Source organism: Pseudoliparis swirei, chromosome 6 (genome assembly GCF_029220125.1).
Source record: "Pseudoliparis swirei isolate HS2019 ecotype Mariana Trench chromosome 6, NWPU_hadal_v1, whole genome shotgun sequence".
Lineage (NCBI taxonomy): Eukaryota > Metazoa > Chordata > Actinopteri > Perciformes > Liparidae > Pseudoliparis > Pseudoliparis swirei.
This window is the reverse complement of record NC_079393.1, coordinates 28404100-28430419: the sequence shown is the minus strand read 5'-3', so window position 1 is coordinate 28430419 and position 26320 is coordinate 28404100. Positions and strand designations below refer to the sequence as shown.

General features: G+C 48.4%; 1 protein-coding gene across 3 annotated transcripts in view; it reads right to left on the bottom strand.

The window, feature by feature from the left end:
- Nucleotides 1–26320, bottom strand: part of wwp2 (WW domain containing E3 ubiquitin protein ligase 2) — a 51558-nt gene that overhangs the window by 16178 nt on the left and 9060 nt on the right. For all 3 annotated transcript variants that reach the window (XM_056415898.1, XM_056415897.1, XM_056415899.1), the window contains exons 4-10: nucleotides 25919–26040; nucleotides 21648–21785; nucleotides 17817–17886; nucleotides 13016–13164; nucleotides 12680–12911; nucleotides 11912–12001; nucleotides 6768–6942 (exon numbers count right to left, since the gene is read on the bottom strand). In XM_056415898.1, the coding sequence (XP_056271873.1) occupies nucleotides 6768–6942; nucleotides 11912–12001; nucleotides 12680–12911; nucleotides 13016–13164; nucleotides 17817–17886; nucleotides 21648–21785; nucleotides 25919–26040 (976 nt within the window). The remainder of the gene's footprint in view (nucleotides 1–6767; nucleotides 6943–11911; nucleotides 12002–12679; nucleotides 12912–13015; nucleotides 13165–17816; nucleotides 17887–21647; nucleotides 21786–25918; nucleotides 26041–26320) is intronic.

Genomic DNA, 26320 nt, shown 5'->3' with positions numbered 1-26320 from the left:
CGGGTCTGGAGGAATAACGACGCAATGGGGCCCTTCACGCTGGTGGCTTTCACTGCTTCAGAAGATACGCTAACGTATGAGCAGCACTGGTGTGGAGGGGTCGTCTCATGGGAGTGTGCAGACGAGACATGAACAGCCAGTCACTGTCTCGTCCGCTTCAGGCCGAGCTCATTACTACGGAGTCTCTTATCTCACATGACGCTTTACGGTGCCTTCCTTACAGTTCGGTCCCTCAAATAAGTAGACTTTGAGGTTATCATTTGATAAAGAGTTGAGGGGTTCAACCACTAAATCATAACATGGTGTAGACAGACATTTTTTAAATTCGTGCGACAGAATATCTCAACTTAAAAAGGTGCTTCGTAGGTCTTGTAAAGAGCAATTATTTTCATTACTGGTTCATTTGAATTGATTATTGCTTGCTTCCTTGTTCCTGAAGTCAAAACCAAAGAACTATGCTCCAAACAAGTGGAACAAACCAACTGAAGAACTGCAGCTATAAGTGTTTTAGCTATAAAGACTTTCCTGTTTGACGATTTCTTTTATAATTACACTCCACTGTAACTTCTATTCCTATTTATTCTATGCTTTTTACCTTCGCATTGAAAATGCCGGAAGGTTATGTTTTGATCGCCGTGTATTTATTTATTTGTATGCGTGTTATTCGCAAAACTCAAAAAGTATTGAACCGAATCGCATGCAATTTGGTGGGATGATTGTTTATTATCCGGGGACCAGTTGATTAGATTTTGGGATCGATCGGGTCAAAGGTCAAGGTTAAAGGTCATTAACAGGTCAAATCTTCTTGAATCACATGGCATTTGTTGGGATGATTGGTTATTATCCAGGGACCATTTGATTAGATTTTGGGATCAATCGGGTCAAAGGTCAAGGTCATGGAAAGGTCAACATCTTTTTTTTACCATAGCACGATACATTTTTGTTCAATTGGCATGCAACTAATGCCAAAATGTTCATAATTCAATGCCCAATCTTGTGATATGCGAAGGTATGCGCTCTACCGAGTGCCCGTTCTAGTTAATGACTGTTTTAATTGCATTTAAATTTCCTTTTATAATGTCTTACTTTTGTCTTTTGAGGTGCAAGTGACTTTTTTTCGTCCCGATGTGCGCGCACACGCCGGCATCCGAGCTCTGCGGCACAAAAGACGGAGATCTGAGTCGTGTTAACGCGACACGTAGAGACAGAATGACACGCTGCTGTAGAGACGACCAACAACAGACGGATTGGAAGCTTATTCTGCGCATGAGTTAAATGCGTTAAAAAAACAAACTAGTTAAACCTGTAATTTAATTAACTGAGTTAACGCGTTATTTTTCACAGCACTAATATAAATATATTTATAAATATAAATATATATTATACATATATATCATATATATAAATACATATATTATATATATATGTATAATATATATATGTATAGTATATATATAATATATATGTACAATATGTATATATAATATATAAATATTATATATATGTGTTTATAGATACATATTATATATCTATTATATATATGTATAATATATATATATATATATATGTATATGATATATATAATATATATGTACAATATATATATATATAAATATATATATATGTACATATATATAAACACACATGTATATATAAACACATGTGTGTATATATATATATTATATATATGTACAATATATATATATATAAATATATATATGTACATATATATAAACACACATGTATATATATATATACACACATGTGTGTATATATATAGTACATATATATATATTATATATATAATATATATGTACAATATATATATATATAAATATATATATTATATATGTACATATATATAAACACACATGTATATATATATAAACACATGTGTGTATATATATATATATAAACACACACACACATAAACCTGCCCTGCCTAATGAATCTCAGACATTAGTGACATGTCCTCTCACAGACGGTTTGGTCCGATGAAGCAGTTTAAACTCACAGAAGACAAATGAAACACAGAGTATTAAAAGTGTGCAGCTGTTGGTTCGTAGACACTAGAATCCTTTAGGTTCATCACACTTTTGTGTGAAGTTAACGGGTTCGTTGAACTTTTCACCTCACAGTCAAACAGCTGAACAGCATTAGCATGGCCTCTGAAGAGTGAGCGCTCCAGCAGGGTTTGGGGTGCATGTAACTGTTTGTATTTGTTAAAATGTGTTTGCCGCTGATGGCAGCCGGAGGCCGAGAATTGGTCACCAGTTTCTTAAAATGGTTGCCAATAGCAACCCTTCCTGGAGAGTCATTCATCGATTAAGCAGCAATGTTTTTCAGCTTTATATAATTATCTAATATATATATATATATATATATAAATATTAAATATATAAATATATTTAACATATTAATTTATATCAATATATTTTTTTATCAATAAAGTGAACCTTGACTTGAAATATTTTGCCACAAAATTCAACTTCTCAAACTCTTCAGTGAACGACCATCAGTGTTCATCAGGGTCATTCTCTCACACTGAGAACGTCTGACAATAAATAAGTCCTTTCACACAGAATAATGATCACTCTGAATGCATGCAGCGCTCTCTTAACGTGCGACTGAAGAAGTGAACAGCTTTGCAGTGGGAGTGGGGAGGCGTCTGCTGGCACAACCTGTGGGGGTTCGGGCCCGCCCCCACTCCCCCAAAAGTCAAAAGTGTCTGTGTCAAAGGCTGAGCCCCCTGACCCCCAGTTGCTTGCTCGGCTGCCACCCCCCCCCACTGCTCCTTAACTGGATGGGTTAAAGAATTAATTTCTTTTCCTTGGGGATTAATAAAAGTGTATATTCTTAATATTCTATTCTTTCTCCTCGAGTGAGGGAGTCACGGAACATGCGGCGGTAAATCTAGATGACGTCCTGAATTCTCTGCCTCTCCTAATCTCACCGTCCACTAAAGTATTGAATCAGACGTTTCTAACCTCCCCACAGGAGGTGAAGGGCACACGTTCATGCTCCGAGAGTAACAAGGTTCTTCAGAACTTTACAAATGGTCTTTAAGAGTTGAGCTCCTCCTCCATTTAAGGAGGATGAGATTCAGTGTGATTATCCGATGGCAGCATTATCTCTGATGGCCACTGCAAATAATTGCCGCTGCAGAAGCCCCAAAATGTCCCAACAATGATCATGTTCAATACGTGTGAAGACAAGTGCATCGATTTGAAATAGAGCAACATGATGAGGACAACGATCCGCTCAGAGGTCTTCTGAGTCCTTCAATTGGATTGATAAGCACATGTGCTTTCTTTCTTTTCGTCATTACATCATGTCAACAAGCCTGCATGGATGCAGTTTGAACTCATTGTCCTTTCATCGCCGCACACAGCTTCATGTGTGAGCACACGCGTGTGGACGTGACGTCGGGTCATGTGTGGAGGTGATAAAACACAGAGCTGATTCAGGTGCTGCTGTTAGGGGGCCTTGTTCCAGCCAGAATGGCCAGAAAGTCAGAGGGGTGGGGTTGGGAGGGGAGACTTATGTGAGTGGTACAGAACTGAAAATAAGAAGTTTAAGAGGGAGACGTTGTCGAAATGAGTCGAGATGATGATGAAGATGTCCGTGTGCGATGCAGAAACAAGGATTCTGAGGGAAATGGAGAATGGGGGAGGTGTGTGAGAGAGGGGGGGGGGGGTGACAGGCTGATTGGAGGGGGTGGGCAGGGTTAAGGGAACGTTTAGAGGTCAAGGAAAGAAAGAAAAGGGGTGGAGGAGAGAGAGAGAGCGGGAGGAGAAGCCGGAAACAGTTAATGACAGAGGCCTCTCTCTCTCTCTGAGTTTATTTGAGTACACACACACACACATATATATATATATATACACACAGAGAGACAACAATGCCTCATCTCTCAGCGTCTCCTTGCGAGTGCTGCATCAGGAGAACATGTGGCTGAGCTCAGTGTGGCCCTGAGCTCCGCTGAGTGTGTGTGTGTGTGTGTGTGTGTGTGTGTGTGTCTCCTGGTTCACACACTGCGGGGCCATAAATAGCGGCCGCTATCAGCCGTGTGGGCATTCCAGGCAGCGCAGTGCAGCATCAACAGGGTGGCAGCCTGTGTTCCCACACACACCGAGACTGTGGAGGCAATGTGTTGTGTGATTGTAACCAGAAGCTGCATTTCAAAACTCCTCCAAAGCAAACATTTAGATTTAGAGGAGCTCCTCCCCAAAACGGACGGAGCATCTGGAAAACAGCGACGCGGGACGGAGTTTAATTAGGTCCGAACACAAGCAGCGGTACAAGTGACGGAACATCCAAAGAACGTTTCAAATGAAGTAAAGCTATGGTTTAAATGGATGCATTTAAAGCCTTAAACCAAATAAATCGTGGTAATTTTTTTGCCAGAGAGCAAGACTCGTGTGTCTGAAGAAATAAAAGTTGATCAATATTCCTCATGCTGGGTTGCGACAACATGGATTCATATATAATCTGAGTTTATTTAAATGAGTAAATCAAGAGTTACACAATTCAAGTTCAATCAATATTGAGATTCTAGCGGAACCAGCTAAAGCTAGCTAAAAAGTCAGTTCGTTAGCATTACGCTATTAATGGTGACTCGGCACAGAAGCGCTAGCTAGCTCGGTAAAAAGCAGCTACTCGTGGTGACTCGGTAGAGAAGCGCGACTTGCTTGAATTATTGAAGCAAAATGGTCTAATATTATTGTATTGTATATATGTAAAAACATTTTAAAGTGCTAATGCTTCAAGTAATTTCCTCCTGGGGATGAATAAAGTCAAATCTAAAAAAATAATAGAAGATAAAACAACTGTTTTTCAAACTGACGTTGAAAGAGAGGTTAACATTTCATCTTTTTAATTTTATGATAAGTATCATAATACAGGGGCTACAATAAATACGCTCTGATGCTGAAAACAAGGTTATGTATTGCTATTTAAAAAAAATCTAATTTTAGAAAAACTCATTATGAAGAACAAACCAACATACTAATAAAAATGGAAAATAGTCTACTTTTTTGACGGGACACAGATCTTAAATTAGATAAAATACTGAGTGAGTTGTTTTGTATTAAGTACCTAAAATGCGCCCTGTTTTGTTTCACGATATGAAGGATGGCAGTGAACGCCCCTCTGGTGGATTCAGAAGCCGTTACATGTCTTAAAAAAAAAAAAGACGGTTTCAAACGAGGATCTAAATAAGACGAATAAACATCACGAGAACACGAGTCCTCTTGAGCTGAGGAGAACACACTGGACCATGGTGGCGTTTCATTTTTACCTCTCAAAAATCCTAAAACTGGTGTTTATCCGAGAGGAAAATCTCGCTGAATTAAACGTTTTAACGTGCGATGCTAACTTTCAGGTTGACCTATGAAAAGACGTCACCCAGGGTTTGATACCCTGTACATCTTACTCCTACTGATGCATTCCCATTCACCTTCATGTGAGCAGCACTGTCCCTGCAGCATGAACAGAAGTGGAGTCAGTTCCTGGAATAACATGGGTTTTGTTCCTTACAAAAAGAAGCTCTGTTTCTCCGCCTGCTTCACGTTTAACGGCCAGGATGTTGCATCAGAGTTAATGTTCACGCCGTTTGAGGAGGCCCGAAGAAGAGGAGGCTGAATGTTGTGGTTACACCGAGTAATGAACCATTTAAAACCTCTGTTGGAACTGCAGCGACCGCAGGAGCCACCGGAGAGGAGTGAGAGTGTAAGAGGAGGGACCGTCGGAGGAGGGATGTCGAGCAGTAAAGAAACGCTGATGTGAGCGTTAGACGGACGGAGTGGAACATGAAACAAGAGAACGGAACATTCAGAACAGCTGCAGTGGGATGTGGAGAAGACTCGTGAACACACAAACACACACACGGGACATGTGGGGCGTTTTCATAGACGCCTAGAAGGCTCTTTTACTCGAGGTCCATTGAAGAAGGCTCTGTTGTTATAGTCCCATAAGTCTTTACTGTCAGAGACGAGCCTCCACTGGAAAAATACCTTCAACAAGTCTCCAATAGCATCCCCCCCCCATGCATCCGATGTTCTGTTAGCTAACGAGTGAACCGTGACGCGTCGCGTACGCCGACGTTCTTACTCACGCCGTGCAGCTCGGGTTTCGTCCCGAGGCGAACTGCGTTGTTGATATTAAAGTTGTGTTTGTGAGGGTTCACACACATGTCCGTGACTTTGAGGCTACTTTTCGTGGCCGTACGTTCTCTGAAGCGCTCGTGTATACATGGACAAAATAGAATAAAGAGTCACGGAGAAACTTACGACAATTTATATCAACAGAAATGTATAACATATGGGGGAAATATGACGTTAAAAAGCCGGCTTGTGTGGTCACATGACTTGTAGACAGGACTCGACATGGACCCCTGTGGCTTGTGGGTTTACAACGTTATTAGCCACTGAGGATTTTTTCGGCTGCTAGCATTTTGTTGTTGGAGAATACGTTTTATCGGTTTAAAGTTGACTTTAAAAACTAGATTTACAGTCATTTTAAATATAAACTGTAGACACCCAAAAAGCGATGCATGACAATACAGCCATGACATATTCTGTTCCGATAAAGACCGAAGAAGAGGAGCTCCTCATTGACGAAGTGGTGCCGGGTGTAAATGTCATCGCGTCATCATTTCACACAAATTAGACATTTGTGTGAAATTGACGTACTAATGAATCCAGGAGGCCCTAAAGCACTAATCCTTGGTTACCGTAGCAACACAGTCCCAACACACCGTCCCCGTGTACCTGGTAGAGGAAGCGCTGGCTGAACTGGTGCATGGCGCCCTGCAGCTGGCTGCGTTGACTCTGCCACTGCTGGTAGTTGCGCACGGACTCGGCCGTGGGCCTCTGCCACGTGGTGGTTCTGGTGTTGTGGTCCACGTAGTAGAACCGGCCCCGCTGGTCCACTCGCTTCTCCCAGCTAATAGAACGGGGGGGGGGGGGGACAGAGAAAGGGTTGTGGCTTTAGACATCGTCTTTACTGAGCACATCAAGCGTGGGCGCTTGTATCACAGTGTAGGATAGCAAGAGCACTGATGTAAAGAGAGAAGGAAAGAAAGCAGCGAGAGGAGGGAAGGAGGGAGGGAGAGAGGGAGGGAGAGAGGGAGGGAGGGAGAGAGGGAGATGGGTGTTCATGCCCGGTCGTGTCCAGAGGGCCTGTAGTCGCATTAAAGGCAGCGCCAGCCCTCCAGTACAATGATGAGGGGTAACCGTGGGTGACCCAGTCGTCTAGGGGGGGGGGGGGGTCTGGACGTGGACTAGAGATGTCGACGGTCCACACAAACAAACCCTCCACGCACACAGACCAGTTCCCTGGGCTCGGCATGCTATTCTCACATCTCTGACTCCAGCACTACATAATTTGGAAGAGAGAGCAGCACCAACCCCCCAACCCACCCACAAACCCCCCAACCAACCCACCAACCCCCAACAAACCCCCAACCAACCCACCAACCCCCAACCCACCCACGAACCCCCAACCAACCCACCAACCCCCCACCCACCCACGAACCCCCAACCAACCCACCAACCCCCCACCCACACACCCCAACCAACCCACCCACCAACCCCAACCAACCCACCAACCCCAACCCATCCACCAACCCCCAACCAACCCACCAACCAACCCCAACCCACCCACCCCAACCAACCCACCAACCCCCAACCAACCCACCAACCCACAAACCCACCAACCCACAAACCCCCAACCAACCCACCAACTCTCCTGGCCACCAGGGGGCGACTCCTCTGGTTGTATAGAAGCCTATGCTCCATGTGTTAAAGCTGCATTCTCTCTCCTGACCACCAGGGGGCGACTCTGGTTGTATAGAAGTCTCTATAGTGACTACTTCTCTCTTGATGTATTACCTCAGTAAACATTGTAAACATGAGTTTATGTCTCAGTCTCTAGTCTCTAGTCTTCTTCTATACAGCATGATGTCATCATTTAGTACATGATGGTCATTTAGAGTCAGACCATAAAGCAGGGGACGCTTTAGGGGCGGGGCTACAGGTGATTGACAGGTCTCTAGCAAGACCCTTGTCCATATTGTATTGTCAGAAAGCTTTAACCCTTTCAGTGTGTTTGCAGTTCATGAAAGTAAACGTCAAACTTTTTTTTCTCCTTATTCAGCATTCTATTGTACCCTCTATTGTACCCTCTATCGTACCCTCTATTGTACCCTCTATTGTACCCTCTATTGTACCCTCTACCATACCCTCTATCATACCCTCTATCCTATCCTCTATCGTACCCTCTACCATACCCTCTATCCTATCCTCTATTGTACCCTCTATCCTACCCTCTATTGTACCCTCTATCCTACCCTTTATCATACCCTCTATTGTACCCTCTATCATACCCTCTATCCTACCCTCTATCGTACCCTCTATTGTACCCTCTATCCTACCCTCTATTGTACCCTCTATCGTACCCTCTATCCTACCCTCTATCCTACCCTCTATTGTACCCTCTATCCTACCCTCTATCGTACCCTCTATTGTACCCTCTATTGCCACTCTATCCTATCCTCTATTGTACCCTCTATCCTACCCTCTATCGTACCCTCTATTGTACCCTCTATCCTACCCTCTATACTACCCTCTATCGTACCCTCTATTGTACCCTCTATCCTACCCTCTATACTACCCTCTATCCTACCCCTCCTCATCGCACCTCTATCGTACCCTCTATCGTACCCTCTATCCTACCCTCTATCGTACCCTCTATCCTACCCTCTATCGTACCCTCTATCCTACCCTCTATCCTACCCTCTATCCTACCCTCTATACTACCCTCTATCCTACCCTCTATCGTACCCTCTATTTTAACCCTCTATTGTACCCTCTATACTACCCTCTATCCTACCCTCTATCGTACCCTCTATCCTACCCTCTATACTACCCTCTATCCTACCCTCTATTCTACCCTCTATCCTACCCTTTATCGTACCCTCTATTTTAACCCTCTATTGTACCCTCTATCCTACCCTCTATCGTGGGCTGCAGGGTTGTGTTTGTGTCTGGACGGAGACCACGTTGGCCTTGTATTTCGGGGTCTTGGCAGTCACAATGTGTCCCTCCACATTTCATCACGCGGGCGGAAAGAAAACAGAACGACATCAACCTCGACTCAGTTCCCTCATTTCTCTTTATGTCCTGATGGCGATTGCCAAAAAGCCAAGATGGCGACCACCACAACGACAAACTTGAGGCTTCAAAACCGTAGTCCAGTCTCTGGTAAAAGCACCTTAATCGTAGCTCTATCTCCTCCACACAATTACAGTATCACCAGGATGACGGTCAACTCAGGGTCATGACGGTGGTTCAAGTCCTCTAAATAAGACTCACTTATGTTGCACCGAAGATATTAATGCACACGCACACAATTTCCAGAAGTAAAATCTTGAAGATTCTAACTTTGAGTGGCATCAAGAGGCGTAAACAAGGCTGGGTGATGGAATCAGCCACTATATGGTACCTACGAATGTCTCTATTTACCAGGTGTGGTACTTTAAGAGACTTCAAAAACAACATCCAGCAACTCTTTAGCTGGCCATGACGAGACGGTGCGAGCCGGACGGATAACTTCAATGTTCAACACGCGTGTTCCATTGAACAACGGCTCTTCTGAAAAGTCTTCCCAGGCCTTTCCAACACAGCGCCCACAGACTTGGCAACGGCGTCTCGCCCGAGGACCCTCGAGCAGCGGAGATGACTGCAGTCGTCTGCTTGAGGGATAGTCTCTCTGACCACCGTGCCCCGGAGGTTCAATACAAACACACTCCACTCTCTGATATTAGTACTAGCTGGTTATTTACTGGAGCCAGAGAAAATCCCGGAGCCCACAGCGGCCCCGTCTGAGAGTCTCTACTTAGTTCTGCTATCTGACGTGTAACTCTTCGTACCAGTCGCATCATTAACTCTCTCGACGTGTCTGCTCACCGCGAGCCGTCCGGCTTCCAGATCACACAGAGCGCCCTTTATGTTCTTTTGGGCTCAGTCCTCGGCACCGGGTTGGCCGACAGCCCCTACGAGCTTCAGCCGGTCTCCTCACTGGGACGTTTGCCGCGTGTTGACTGAATGAAACTCCCTCCTGCGAGACTTTAAAGTCAAGTTGCACCTCGGCACAGGGCAGCGCCACAAAAGGAACGCTGTACTTATGTTTTGCTCCAAGACATCATGCCGATCAACTTAGTGCTGGGACAAATAACCGATGCAGGAATATTGCAAGAAAGAAACCGGATGGAGGCAGACCGATCGAGACCAGAGACTTAACTTTAGAAGGGAAAACGGTTTGGGAAACGTCAGATTATCAAGTCAAACGCTTGAAGGAAACTCCTCGTGCCGCTTGTTTCTCGCCGTCTGCTGGCGCATTGCTTTTGCTCACTTGGCAGATGTGGTCCGAATCCGACACGCTCTACACACGCTCTACCTCGGCTGCCTACCTCCCTCCCTCCCCTCCCCCTCCAACCGTTCCCGGTGCGTACATCTGGAGCACTAGCGTGGCATTAGCTCGCTGCTAATTGATCCTCTGAAGGGCTAACGCAGCGCTGGATGAAGTACATGTGGCTCCCTAAGAAAGGACTTTTGTTCTCCGGGCACCCGCGCTCTCGTTCCTTGTGTGGAAAAACTGAGATGTGTGTGTGTGTGTGTGGGGGGTGACCTTTTCCTAAAAGCAGCCTCTCTTTCCCTCTGTCACACACAAGTAAGTAAAAGCGTCGTCAAAGGGCTGGGCTCTGGCAGCGGTGCTCTGCTCTCGTAACGCTGTCCACAAAGGGAACAGCGTCCCGATACCATGCAGAACATCTCAAAAAGAGGCGAGTCAGCGTTTCTGAACTTCCGGGTCCTTCGTCTCACAGTCGGTGTGTTTTATAAAAATGGATTTTGATGAATTAAAGTCTGTGTTTAACAAGAGATTTTAAACTTGTGTTCCACCATATCAAACCGGTCAGTAAACACTGGTGAGTTTAGAAGGTTTTACGTGTCTTAAGACGTCCTCACTAAACACTCGTCCTCCGTCAGCTCAGTGGTGGAGGCGTGAGGTCATGTGACCGTGGTGGCGTTCCTTTAAGCTAGATTTTAAAAAAACTTCTGCTTCAGAAATCCTAAACGTGTTGTTGTTGTCTTGCTGAACAGAAGCATCATGAACGTTTGTTTCATCCTGATGTTCTGCAACAATCCAGAAGAGAAGAATCTCTTTGTGTGGCGGGAGCTCCCTGCTGACCTCCTGACCTCCAGACGTTCTTCACAGCAACAGGAAGGCTAGACTCACTTATTTTGGGATGGAAACTGAGTGATGGGATAACAATGGATATTCTAATATTGTAAAATGATGGGGTTTGTTTTACAATATTTTCAAAACAAAAGCCAAATGTTGACAGGACAACTTAAATCAGAAATAAAAACCAGCTAGAACAGACTAAACCCTGCTAAAGCCAGCTGGAACAGGCTAATACCAGCTAAAACCAGCTAGAACCGGCTAAAACCACCTAAATCCAGCTGGAACAGGCTAAAACTGGCTAAACCGGCTAAAACCACCTAAACCCAGCTAAAACCACCTAAAACCAGCTCAAACCAGCTCAAACCAGCGTACTGCTGCCCGATCTGGCAAGTTGTGCCATAACCGGCGGGCACGTAAAGTTGCATCTTCCGCATGTGAATGGATCAGAACGTATGTTCTCGCCTAATGAACAACGGTTCCCATCGTTTTTAAAGGGAGTAACACACTTCTCTTTCAGGGCTTTGAAATACCGTGAATAAACTACATCTCGGAGGTGGAGACACGGCAGGTCGATGTGGGGTTTGTGAAGCCTCTGACGGGGACCCAGTGTCTCAGTCAAACTGGGCCAACCCAACAGACAGACGGAGGAGGCGGCGTGGCGGCGTACCCCGGAGGCAGCGGCCGCTCCCAGGTGGTGATCTTGGTGTTGTGGTCCACGTAGTAGACCCTGCCGTGAGGCAGCACCCTCTGCTCCCAGCTGCAGAGAGGAGACCGTTCAGCGTCAATACTCGCCTGGAGACAAGACACAGCTCCACATATGTTCCAATTACATCGTTTAATGCATTTAATGCCGTGACAGATAACGAACTATATATTCATGTTTCATCTGACTGAGTAACGAGAGGATCATTCATTTCAATCTACAGATGTTTACAGCAACTTTGCTCAAAGTAACAATTCTGCTAAATATATACACATATTTTATTTAATTGTTCCTTTATTTTTCTAGTTTTATAAATTGTGTACTTTGCTTTTAAATTCCAAAGTTGAAAATCTATAAAATGGTGTCACAAAAATTGTGTGAGGGGCATCTGGTGTGTAACCGCAAGCTCGGAGGACTTGAGTTCCCTCAGGTAAACAGGTACATAGGCTCAGGCTTTTATTGTGAAGGGTAAGCAGTGAAGGACTGGGTCTGGTCCTGGTTCTGGACTCGGAGCCTCTGTGTCGTTTGTCCTGGAGACGCCCGTGATTGGTTGATGCCTTCAACCTTTCGACCTTGACGACAGGACCAGTTCCACTTCTTCCTGTCCTTTCCTTTCACAATAAAAGCCATGACATGGACAGAGCCGTTTAAAAGCGTGAACTCAAGTTAATTTAGAGCGTCTAGTCAGGAAACTCAAACCACAATAACCCCCCCCCCCCCCTCGATTCTCACCCTGCCGGGAGTGATTCTGCTGTGGGCTCTGTGGCGCCGTTGCCGGCCTGCTCGGCGCCCGAGGCCCCGTTGGGTCCGGGCTCCGCCGGCGCTGCCGGTCCCAGGGCGTCCTGACCCGGGGAGGGGGAGGGGCTGCCGCTGCCGGCGGCCGGGGATCGGCCCGCCGGCGAGGACGGAGGGGCGGGGTGCCGGGCCACGCCCTCCAGCCCGTTGGACGTCAGCTCCACTTTGTCTGAGGGGCGGGACTCTGAGTGTCAAACTGTTGTCACAGCGACCGCTCAGAGTGAAGAACAATGGAGGTCAGACTACAATGGGTCCGCAGGCCCCTCCCCCTACCTGCGCTGCTGCCGGGGATCACGTGACTCTTGGAGGGGCGGCGCCGACCGGACGACACCGACCCGGGAATCTGCTCCTCAACCAGGTCCCCGTTGGTCAGGGAGCCCCCCGGGGAGCCCTGAGACCCCCCCACGGAGTGCCTGTTGGTCCTGGAGGGAGAGAGAGAGAGAGAGGGAGAGAGCGATGAAAGGGAGAGAGAGAGAGAGAGAGAGGAGAGAGATGAAAGGGAGAGAGAGAGAGAGGGAGAGAGATGAAAGGGAGAGAGAGAGAGAGAGAGGAGAGAGAGATGAAAGGGAGAGAGAGAGAGAGAGATGAAAGGGAGAGAGAGAGAGAGAGAGAGAGAGAGAGGGAGAGAGAGAGAGAGAGAGAGAGAGAGAGAGGGAGAGAGAGAGAGAGAGAGAGAGAGAGAGCGATATGAGGCCTCAGAACTTCTTCTTTGTGGTCGGGCTCTGTGAACCCAGAGGTGTGTTCTACTTTGTTCTGGTATTTGACTCTAAATATAACTTATTATTTATTTTCTCCCCCTGACGAGGAATGTTGAGGCCGAGCCGGAGAGCAGAACCACAGCGAGGAGGGAGGCTTCAGTACCGGACCAGTTCTGGTCCACTTTAACAGAGGAGCGGAAGAAAGCATCCTCACTGTGTGTGTGTGTGTGTGTGTGTGTGTGGGGGGGGGGGTCTACTGAGCATCAGTGATGTTGGAGAGGGGAGGAGCCTGAGGAGAGACACGATCCTCAACTCACCCTCCTCCCTCTAGATTGATGACAGATAGGGGGGGGGGGGGTCTGTTCAAGATTCAAGATTCAAGATTCAAGATGTTTTATTTGTCACATACACACACAGGGTGTGCAGTGAAATGAAAGTGGCAATGCTCAGCAGGAATGTGCAAGGGCAACAAGTACACACTATTTACAAATAAAAAACAACACAATATTTACAGTAAGTGTGTGTGTGTGTGTGTGTGTGTGCCTAAGAGGGGCAGTTGTGTGGGTCTATGTGGGGGTCCTGGTGAGGTCGGAGTTCACAATCCTGATGGCCTGAGGAAAGAAACTCCGTCTCAGTCTCTCTGTTCTTGCAGCGTGACTACGGGCGCCTGCCTGACCGCAGCAGCTGAAACAGTCTGTTGTTGGGGTGGTGAGGATCCTTCATGATCCTGCCGGCTCTGGTTCTGCACCTCCTGGTGTACAAGTCCTGCAGGGTGGGAGTGTAGTTCCAATAGTGCGCTCAGCCGAACGCACTACTCTCTGCAGAGCCTTCCTGTCCTGAGCGGAGCAGTTGCCAAACCAGGCTGTGATGCTTCCTGTCAGGACGCTCTCTACAGCTCCAGAGTAGAAGGACTGAAGGATCTTCTGGGAAACTTTAAATTTCCTCAGCTGCCTGAGGTGGTAGAGGCGCTGCCTTGCCTTTCTCACCAGAGTGTCTGTGTTTGTTGACCATGTCAGATCCTCGGTGATGTGGACTCCCAGGTATTTATACCCGCTCACCCTCTCCACAGTAGTCCCGTTAATCCCCAGTGGTGAGTACGTCCTCTGTTGTTGTACCTTCCTAAAGTCCACAATCAGCTCCTTAGTTTTGGTGACATTCATGATGAGGCTGTTGTCCTGGCACCAGAGTGACAGATCAGCAACTTCCTCCAGGTAGGCCTTCTCGTCGTTGTCGGAGATCAGGCCCACCACCACTGTGTCATCCGCAAACTTGATGATGGTGTTGGAGCTGAACCTGGCCACACAGTCATGTGTGTACAGGGAGTACAGTAGGGGCTGAGGACGCAACCCTGGGGATCCTGTGTTCAGGGTGAGGGATTTGGAGGTGTGTCTGCCCACCCTGACCACCTGTGGCCTGGCGGTCAGGAAGTCCAGGATCCAAGCACACAGGGGTGTTCAGTCCCAGCTCAATCAGCTTGCCGGCCAGTCTGGAGGGGACTATGGTGTTGAAAGCTGAACTATAATCAATGAACAGTAGTCTCACATAGCATCCCCCTCTGGCTGTCCAGTTGAGAGAGTGTGGTGTGCAGTACCTGGGAGACAGCATCATCCGTGGATCTGTTTGGGCGATAAGCAAACTGCAGCGGGTCCATGGAGGAAGGGAGGAAGGCGCAGATGTAGTCCTTTATCAGCCTCTCAAAGCATTTCATGACCACCGAGGTGAGGGCCACGGTCGGTAGTCATTCATATATGCTGGAGAAGCATTCTTGGGCACAGGGACAATAGTGGATCTCTTGAAGCAGGCGGGGACCACGGACTCAGCCAGGAGAGGTTGAATATTGTGGTGAACACTGGAGCTAGCTGGTTAGCACAGGTCTTCAGTACTCGCCCAGATATGCCATCTGGACCTGCAGCTTTCCTGGTGTTCACCCTCAACAGAGCCCTCCTCACACTGTGCTCGGTCACAGAGTGTGTGTTCATCCCCAGCGGTAGAACTCACCTCGGCTACGCTTAACGGTGTTGTTGTTAGCCGGCGAGCTAGCGCTGTTGTTGCTAGCCTCAAACCGTGCATAAAATGAGTTCAGGTCGTCCGCTAGGGATGCGTCGGCACTCACCATTGCGCGGGGTCTGCTCTGGTAGTTTGTGATAGTCCGTAGCCCCTGCCATAGGCGCCTGGTGTCGCGCTGCTCCATCTGTGATTCCACTCTGTCTCGGTACCTCCTTTTGGCGTTCTTCACCGCCTTCCTCAGTCCATAGACCGGTGCCTTGTACTCGTCCATGTTGCGGATACAAGACCGGAGTTATAGGCAGCAATACGGGCGTTCACAGCTTCACGGATGGATCTATCAACCCACGGCTTTTGATTAGGAAAGACCCTAACTTTTACCGTGGGGACGATGGTGTCCGTTAAGCGTTGCTATGAGGCTCATTGCTACTTCCAAAACCGCTGGCGTCACTGGAACTGGATTGGATCATGTCCCAGTCGACAATACTCAGGCGTCCTGTAGCTCAGCCTCTGATTGGTCAGACCACCGCATTCGTTCCTCGTCACTACCGCTTCCCGCGATCCTTTGTTTATACTCCGGAAGCAGAAAAATGGCGGCATGGTCTGATTTCCCTAACGGAGGAGAGAGACAGCCTTATAGCCTCTCTTGAATGGCGTATAGCAGTGGTCCAACGTTCTTTCCCTCTGGTAGCACACGTAATGTGCTGGTGAAAGTTCGGCATGACTTTTTAGGTTTGCCTTGTTAAAGTCCCAGCCACCACCACAGCAGCGTCGGGATACTTGTTCTGATGCCGACATAACACATCGTGTAGGTCCGATAGTGCTACGTCGGTGTCCGCTTGTGGTGGAATGTGAGCGGCTGTGGTGATGACCGAGCTGAACTCCCGGGAAGGTAGAATGGACGGCATGAGATCGTCAGATGTTCCAGGTTCGCGAGCAGGAGCGAGAAAGAGTCTTAATGTTCTTGGGGTCGCACCACATGTTGTTCGTCATGAAGCAGACCCCTCCACCCTTAGATTTACCAGACTCTTCCGTTCTGTCTGCACGGAAAACAGAGAAGGACTCGGTTGGGCATATGGCTCGATCCGGCACCAGCGGGGTCAGCCAAGTTTCCGTCAGACAAAAGATGTTACAATCCCGCATGTCCCGTTGGAATCTGATCCTTGCCCTAAAATCATCCATCTTATTTTCCAGAGACTGGACGTTAGCAAGAAGGATGCTGGGCAGAGGTGGACGGTGGGCTTGAACTCTCAGTCTGTTCCGAATTCCGCTCCGTTTCCCTCGATGTTTTCGTCGTCTCCCCGTAGTAGCGGCTCCACTGCTGTTGTTGTGGTTCGCTCGTACGATCTCTCGCTCTCTCGCTCGTACGATCTCTGTGGTCACATGACGTGGTGCTCCTCATCACAGAGCGGCGGTCGGGGCTCCTGGCTGAACCGAGTTGAAAGCCCCCCCCACCCCCAGCAGCAGAGCTTTGACACGACTGCAGCCGCTCCGCTGTTTATTATCCCATGACCATTCTCGTGGCGTCTCAAACCACAAGGGGGGGGGGGGAGCCGTTCTCTCCTCTTCAGCTATTTAGATTTGAGTTATGCTTCTGGGTTCATGTTGTGTTTCCACTTTCAGCTCTTTGCAAACAGTGTTTGAGAGAATGAATAAACGGTTGTGCATCATTATAAATATACACGCCACAACATCTGACAAATGTTTTGAACTTTCCACGCCGTCATCGGCAGCTCAACGCGGTGCGGGCAGGACGGGAACATTTGAAATCATAAAAAGGTTGAACTCCACCCCCAACCCGTCTGCCGGATAATAAAATAAAGTAAAGGAGTCGAACAACAACTCAACACTTCTTTGCACCTCTTGCTCCAAGTGATCCACTCCTTCCCTTCTGACCCTTCACAATAAAAGCCTGAGGCACCTGTTTACTCACATTCTGCCACATGCTTTTTCATGTGTTGCTCTCCCTGCTCACACAGCTCTACTTTCAGCTCTACTTTCAGCTCTACTTTCAGCTTTTAAAAAGACGTACAGGAAATGATACGTTCTTACTTTTTAAATTGAATCACTCCTCCGACACAATAACTAAAGGCCGTTCATGAACACATTTATGAACACAACCCCACGTTGTGTCAATCACGTTAATATTCTGACTCCGAAACTTTTGTCCGTCTAAGTTTCCGGAACACGTTCGAGTCGTTTGACCACTCAGAGCCACCGTACATCTGATGAGCTGAGAGGATGAAGATGTGAGGAGCTCTTCTTCTCCTTGCACCAAATACCAAATAATGACTTCAGTGTTCCCCCACATGAAAGTGGTTAGTGTGTGTGTGTGTGTGTGTGTGTGTGTGTGTGTGTGTGTGTGTACTGACCTGCCATTAGATCCAGTGGTACCAGGAGTCTCCTCGCTCTGCGTCCTCCTCAGGTTGGGTCTGTCTGTCTCTGTAAATACAGACAACCATACTTATACTTTGAATATTGTGGAAGTACTTTATTATCATGACTCGTAACACAGATAAATCATATCGCTGTGTGTGTGTGTGTGTGTGTGTGTCTAAGTTGGAATGACAATATACATATAAGCTACTAATGGGGAAACTACAGGGAAACAGATTTAGCTTTAGGCTCCAGCACATTGTTGGACTCTGAGTCAGGTAAAGCTGCATTCTCTCTCCTGACCACCAGGGGGCGGCTCCTCTGGTTGTATAGAAGTCTATGCTTCATGTGGTAAAGCTGCATTCTCTCTCCTGACCACCAGGGGCGGCTCCTCTGGTTGTATAGAAGTCTATGCTTCATGTGGTAAAGCTGCATTCTCTCCTGACCACCAGGGGGCGGCTCCTCTGGTTGTATAGAAGTCTATGCTTCATGTGGTAAAGCTGCATTCTCTCTCCTGACCACCAGGGGGCGGCTCCTCTGGTTGTATAGAAGTCTATGCTTCATGTGGTAAAGCTGCATTCTCTCTCCTGACCACCAGGGGCTGCTCCTCTGGTTGTATAGAAGTCTATGCTTCATGTGGTAAAGCTGCATTCTCTCTCCTGACCACCAGGGGGCGACTCCTCTGGTTGTATAGAAGTCTATGCTCCATATGTTGAAGCTGCATTCTCTCTCCTGACCACCAGGGGCTGCTCCTCTGGTTGTATAGAAGTCTATGCTTCATGTGGTAAAGCTGCATTCTCTCTCCTGACCACCAGGGGGCGACTCCTCTGGTTGTATAGAAGTCTATGCTCCATATGTTGAAGCTGCATTCTCTCTCCTGACCACCAGGGGGCGACTCCTCTGGTTGTATAGAAGTCTATGCTCCATGTGTTAAAGCTGCATTCTCTCTCCTGACCACCAGGGGGCGACTCCTCTGGTTGTATAGAAGTCTATGCTCCATGTGTTAAAGCTGCATTCTCTCTCCTGACCACCAGGGGGCGACTCCTCTGGTTGTATAGAAGTCTATGCTCCATGTGTTAAAGCTGCATTCTCTCTTCTGACCACCAGGGGGCGACTCCTCTGGTTGTATAGAAGTCTATGCTTCATATGTTAACGCTGTATTCTCTCTCTATGAGGCACTTTTCCCGTATTATTAAATCCTTGTAGACCTGAAACATGTGTATGTACAGTTGGAGATCTAATAGAGACCATTCTGTGTGTGTGTGTGTGTGTGTGTGTGAGTGAGTGTGTGGTGGCATGCAGTCTTAGTGGTGTGAGGGAATGTGTGACTATGTGCTCAGTCCCACAGACCTGTAACATGCTTTTCATTAACACTCACGTCCTCCTTTACACACACATACAAACACAACAGTCTCTGCACACACACACAACACACACACAACACACACACACCAGCAATGAAAGGGTTTCTTGTGAGCACACCCAATTGACATGTGGAAAAATAAACAGAGGTCTTGAGGAGAAACTATTGTGTCATAGTCGGCTCATTGAGGAGTAATCGCTGTGTGTACATATGTGTGTGTGTACGTGTGTGTGTACGTGTGTGTGTCATTGCATAAGCATCTAATATTAATTGACAAAGTGTTCCAATATTCCCTAAGTTTAAATCTTTCTGCTCTGGCTTCTGTTTCCTCCCATCTCTAACTACAAGGGTTTGTTCATGAAGCCTTCTGTGTGCGCTTGTGTGTGTGTGCGCTTGTGTGTGTGTGTGTGTGTGTGTGTGTGTGTGTCAGGGGAAAATAAGGAAAACTTCCAAACTAACAGAGGTGCGTTCAGAGCGACAACACAGAACTCCTTAATGCCCCCCGAAGGCAACACACTACCACCTTTATGCACTTTATATATATATATATATATTCAGGCAGCCCACATGTGCCTGAGCACACACACACACACACACACACACACACACACATGCTGCAGAATGCGAAACACGTGTGCACGCACAGACGCAGCAGCCCACGAGCCGCGGCGGCGTCTCGTGGGACCGTAGAAACACACGCGCACAGAGACAAGTGGCGCTGGCTCGAATCCCTGGTGGAGGTGGCACACTTCAGCCCTCTGTTCACCGGCCGCTCCGCCCCCAAAACACACACACACACACAGGCGTCCCAGCCCCTGCAGGCCGGGGGAGGAAACCCCCCGTTTCAGGATCACAGGAGGCAATTGTACTACCGAGTCATGAAGCAATGAGGCGAAATTACACCAAATCAGCACGCCTGATGTCTGTGATTGTGTGTGTGTGTGTGTGTGTGTGTGTGCACACAGAGTTTTGGGGGCAGCATCGAATAACAGGCCGTGTAAAGAAAACGTGAGTGGGCTCTATTCATTGTGCGACCTCTGACCTGCAGCATGTTCATTCTCTTTGTCCTAAATGCTGTAATGCAGAACCTTTTTAAAGGAGCAGTGCCACATTTGGAGAAGCTGTCGTGTTCATTTTTAAACTTTAAATCATGTTTCACCAATCTTTAAAACTAAGATTGAATTGAAACCGCTGTTTAAAAGTCAGTTTAACTCTTACTTTAAACTAGATTAAAGGAGTGCAGAAAGGTGGTAGCTAGCTAGTTTTTCTGCTGAGTCATCATGAGAAGAGTTAGGCTCACTAATTCACCTTTTAGCTAGTTAGAGCTTTTCTGCTGAGTCATGAGAAGAGTTGGGCTCACTAACTCACCTTTTAGCGAGTTAGCGAGAGCTTCTAGCATTTTGTTCAGGAATACATGCTAGGTCCTGACAGCATGCTAATTTATTAATTTCATTTTGGGAAGCAAGCACATCAATATTGATTACACACACACACACACACACACACACACCTCGGCCCTTACTGCTGGCACTGTGTTCATTCAGCAGAATACACTGTGGGCTCTGTGTGGCACTCTATGAAACGCCTTGTGTGCGTGAGTGTGAGAGTGTGTGAGAGTGTGCGACTCAGTCTCTGAGTCACTGAGTTTCTGAGTCACTGAGTCAGTGAGTCTCTGAGTCTCTGAGTTTGAAGCTTCCTCTGAGGACGCTGAAGTCCTTTCATATCGGTTTGGGAGTAGAAACACACAGAGATCACGTGTTCTTTAAGGCAACACCGGATGGAAGCAATACTTTATTATATTAAGTATTAAGTTAACATGTTATTCATCTTATTCACATAATTTTATATTATATATATATATTATATATAATACATATGTATAATATATATATATACATATAAATATGTAATATATAAATAATGTTATATATGAATATACATGTATGTAATATTAACGTAAATCTCAAGACTTTGGGGATTTACTTTTTTTCAAGGACTTTTCCAGACCTGGAAATAACAATTTTTAAATTCCAGGACTTTTCCAGGATTTCCATGACTGTATGAACCCTGTAATAATCATCTGTTATATAATTGTGTAACTCTTTTACCATTTACACATATATGCCAACAAGACATCTCTAATTTCCCCATAACAGACCAACATGTGGGGAAGACTTAGTCAGCATCAACAAACGTTGAGGTGGCAGGGGAAGAGAGACTCTTTATTACTGAGGCGTCTTCTGTATGAATCAGTGTGTGCATGTTCCCGTTGATACGTCTTCATCTGAGGAAAACTGTCCTCGCTTCGGTTTCATACGCTGAGAGGTGGAGAGCTTTTTCATGGCTTTGTTATGAATGACATCACTTTGTGAACTTCCATACTAAAGTCACAGGTCAATGCACTTCAGAGGAGGGGATACACATGTGCACTACTCGAGGTGTTCCTGTGTGTGTGTGGACTCACTGTCGGCTGCCGTGCTGCCATTGGGCAGCGTGCCCAGATCAACAGCCATGCCGTCCAGACAGACGTTGAGCTCGCCGCCCGCTACAACCGAGCCTTTGTTCTCCGTCTGCAGCACCAGACTCAGCTGGACGTTCTCCACTAGAGAGAGAGAGAGAGAGAAATGTGGACATCCTCAGTTAATGCCTGGAGGCAGCATTTTCTCTCCTGACCACCAGGGGGCGACTCCTCTGGTTGTATAGAAGTCTCTGCTTCATGTGTTAAAGCTGCATTTTCTCTCCTGACCACCAGGGGGCGACTCCTCTGGTTGTATAGAAGTCTATGCTTCATGTGTTAACGCTGCATTCTCTCTCCTGGCCACCAGGGGGCGACTCCTCTGGTTGTATAGAAGTCTGTGCTTCATGTGTTAAAGCTGCATTCTCTCTCCTGACCACCAGGGGGCGGCTCCTCTGGTTGTATAGAAGTCTATATAATGACTCTACTTCTCTCTTGATGTATTCCCTCAGTAAACAACACATCATTTAGTCGGTGACGCCAGTTTCTATAGGAAGTCATGATTCGTTTGGATATTGCCCAGTTAGTCACCATTTTGAAATAAATACTAGAGTTCCAGAGGAAATGAGTCGTCCTGAAGCTCCAAGAGAACCAGGTGTTCCTCACTCTGAAGCTCCAAGAGAACCAGGTGTTCCTCACTCTGAAGCTCCAAGAGAACCAGGTGTTCATCACTCTGAAGCTCCAAGAGAACCAGGTGTTCATCACTCTGAAGCTCCAAGAGAACCAGGTGTTCCTCACTCTGAAGCTCCAAGAGAACCAGGTGTTCCTCACTCTGAAGCTCCAAGAGAACCAGGTGTTCATCACTCTGAAGCTCCAAGAGAACCAGGTGTTCATCACTCTGAAGCTCCAAGAGAACCAGGTGTTCATCACTCTGAAGCTCCAAGAGAACCAGGTGTTCATCACTCTGAAGCTCCAAGAGAACCAGGTGTTCATCACTCTGAAGCTCCAAGAGAACCAGGTGTTCCTCACTCTGGAGCTCCAAGAGAACCAGGTGTTCATCACTCTGAAGCTCCAAGAGAGCTTCAGAGTGATGAACACCGTTCCACCACTGGAGAGCAGACTGTGAGAAGATATACAATCATGGCCTGTAAAAACATTAAATTAGACATACTTTACATTAAATTATGCGCTTTGGACTCAACTGAGACCAACAGTCACGGGCACATAATTCTGTGAACACCGAGAGGACCAGAGAGAACCAGTGAGGACCAGGGAGGACCAGGGAGGACCAGAGAGGACCAGAGAGGACTAGTGAGGACCAGAGAGGACCAGAGAGGACCAGAGAGGTCCAGGGAGGACCAGAGAGGACTAGAGAGGACCAGAGAGGTCCAGAGAGGTCCAGAGAGGACCAGTGAGGACTAGAGAGGACCAGAGAGGACCAGTGAGGACCAGAGAGGACCAGTGAGGACTAGAGAGGACCAGAGAGGTCCAGGGAGGACTAGAGAGGTCCAGAGAGGTCCAGAGAGGACCAGAGAGGACCAGGGAGGACCAGAGAGGACCAGAGAGAACCAGAGAGGACCAGAGAGGACCAGAGAGGACCAGAGAGGACCAGAGAGGACCAGAGAGGTCCAGGGAGGACCAGAGAGGACCAGGGAGGACCAGAGAGGACCAGAGAGGACCAGAGAGGTCCAGAGAGGTCCAGTGAGGACCAGAGAGGACCAGTGAGGACCAGAGAGGACCAGAGAGGTCCAGGGAGGACCAGAGAGGACCAGGGAGGACCAGAGAGGACCAGAGAGGACCAGAGAGGACCAGAGAGGTCCACAGAGGACCAGAGAGGACCAGGGAGGACCAGAGAGGTCCAGAGAGGACCAGGGAGGTCCAGTGAGGACCAGAGAGGTCCAGAGAGGACCAGAGAGGACCAGAGAGGACCAGGGAGGTCCACAGAGGACCAGAGAGGACCAGAGAGGACCAGAGAGGACCAGAGAGGTCCAGAGAGGACCAGAGAGGACCAGGGAGGACCAGAGAGGACCAGAGAGGACCAGTGAGGACCAGGGAGGACCAGAGAGGTCCAGAGAGGACCAGAGAGGACCAGAGAGGACCAGAGAGGACCAGTGAGGACCAGAGAGGTCCAGTGAGGACCAGAGAGAACCAGAGAGGACCAGAGAGGACCAGGGAGGACCAGAGAGGACCAGAGAGGACCAGAGAGGACCAGAGAGGTCCAGGGAGGACCAGAGAGGACTAGAGAGGACCAGAGAGGTCCAGAGAGGTCCAGAGAGGACCAGTGAGGACTAGAGAGGACCAGAGAGGACCAGTGAGGACCAGAGAGGACCAGTGAGGACTAGAGAGGACCAGAGAGGTCCAGGGAGGACTAGAGAGGTCCAGAGAGGTCCAGAGAGGACCAGAGAGGACCAGAGAGGACCAGAGAGGACCAGAGAGAACCAGAGAGGACCAGAGAGGACCAGAGAGGTCCAGAGAGGACCAGAGAGGACCAGAGAGGACCAGAGAGGACCAGAGAGGACCAGGAGGACCAGGAGGACCAGAGAGGACCAGAGAGCTCCAGAGAGGTCCAGAGAGGACCAGGGAGGACCAGAGAGGACCAGTGAGGACCAGAGAGGACCAGAGAGGACCAGAGATGACCAGAGAGGACCAGAGAGGACCAGGGAGGACCAGAGAGGACCAGAGAGGACCAGGGAGGTCCACAGAGGACCAGAGAGGACCAGAGACCAGAGAGGACCAGAGAGGACCAGGAGGTCCAGCAGGACCAGAGAGGTCCAGAGAGGACTAGAGAGGACCAGAGAGGTCCAGAGAGGACTAGAGAGGACCAGAGAGGTCCAGAGAGGACCAGAGAGGACCAGAGAGGACCAGAGAGGTCCAGAGAGGACCAGAGAGGACCAGGGAGGACCAGAGAGGACCAGTGAGGACCAGAGAGGTCCAGAGAGGACTAGAGAGGACCAGAGAGGTCCAGAGAGGTCCAGAGAGGACCAGAGAGGACCAGAGAGGACCAGTGAGGACCAGAGAGGTCCAGTGAGGACCAGAGAGAACCAGAGAGGACCAGAGAGGACCAGGGAGGACCAGAGAGGACCAGAGAGGACCAGTGAGGACCAGAGAGAACCAGAGAGGACCAGGGAGGACCAGGGAGGGCCAGGGAGGACCAGAGAGTTCCAGAGAGTACCAGGAGGACCAGGAGGACCAGAGAGGACCAGAGAGGACCAGAGAGGACCAGAGAGGACCAGGAGGACCAGGAGGACTAGAGAGGACCAGAGAGGAATAGAGAGGACCAGAGAGGACCAGAGAGGACCAGAGAGGACCAGAGAGGACCAGAGGACCAGAGAGGACCAGAGAGGACCAGAGAGGTCCAGAGAGGACCAGAGAGGACCAGAGAGGACCAGAGAGGACCAGTGAGGACCAGAGAGGTCCAGAGAGGACCAGAGAGGACCAGAGAGGTCCAGAGAGGTCCAGAGAGGACCAGGGAGGACCAGAGAGGACCAGTGAGGACCAGAGAGGACCAGAGAGGACCAGAGAGGTCCAGTGAGGACCAGAGAGAACCAGAGAGGACCAGAGAGGACCAGAGAGGACCAGAGAGGACCAGGGAGGACCAGAGAGGACCAGAGAGGACCAGTGAGGACCAGAGAGAACCAGAGAGGACCAGGGAGGTCCAGGGAGGTCCAGGGAGGACCAGAGAGGACCAGAGATGACCAGAGAGGACCAGAGAGGACCAGGGAGGACCAGAGAGGACCAGAGAGGACCAGGGAGGTCCACAGAGGACCAGAGAGGACCAGGGAGGACCAGAGAGGTCCAGAGAGGACCAGAGAGGACCAGGGAGGTCCAGTGAGGACCAGAGAGGTCCAGAGAGGACCAGAGAGGACCAGAGAGGACCAGGGAGGTCCACAGAGGACCAGAGAGGACCAGTGAGGACCAGAGAGGACCAGAGAGGACCAGGGAGGACCAGGGAGGACCAGAGAGGACCAGAGAGGACCAGAGAGGACCAGAGAGGACCAGGGAGGACCAGAGAGGACCAGAGAGGTCCAGAGAGGACCAGAGAGGACCAGAGAGGACCAGAGAGGACCAGGGAGGACCAGAGAGGTCCACAGAGGACCAGAGAGGAGGTAGACATTTAGTAGTTCAACAGACACAGGAATGATGTCACATGGAGCCGCCATCTTTTTATGACGCGTGTAGTCCCAGTTTCCTCATATTCCATGTTGAACAATGTGGAGAATACATGAGTGTGTGTGTGTGTGTGTGTGTGTGTGTGTGTGTGTGTGTGTGTGTGTCCTCACTCTTGCCATCGTGGGTGCGCAGCATGTCCAGCAGGTCGATGGTGGCGCTGCCCAGGAGCTCCTTCCTGAGGGTGTGGCAGCTCCACAGCTTCAGGTCCAGACGACTCTGAGGAGTCACGTTACTGCAGAGCAAATGAACACATGAAGAGATGAAGAGATGAACACATGAAGTGATGAAGAGACGAACACATGAAGAGATGAACACATGAAGAGATGAAGAGATGAACACATGAAGAGATGAAGACATGAAGAGATGGAGATGAAGAGATGGAGATGAACACATGAAGAGATGAACACATGAAGAGATGAAGACATGAACACATGAAGAGATGAACACATGAAGAGATGAAGACATGAAGACATGAATAGATGAACACATGAAGAGATGAAGACATGAAGAGA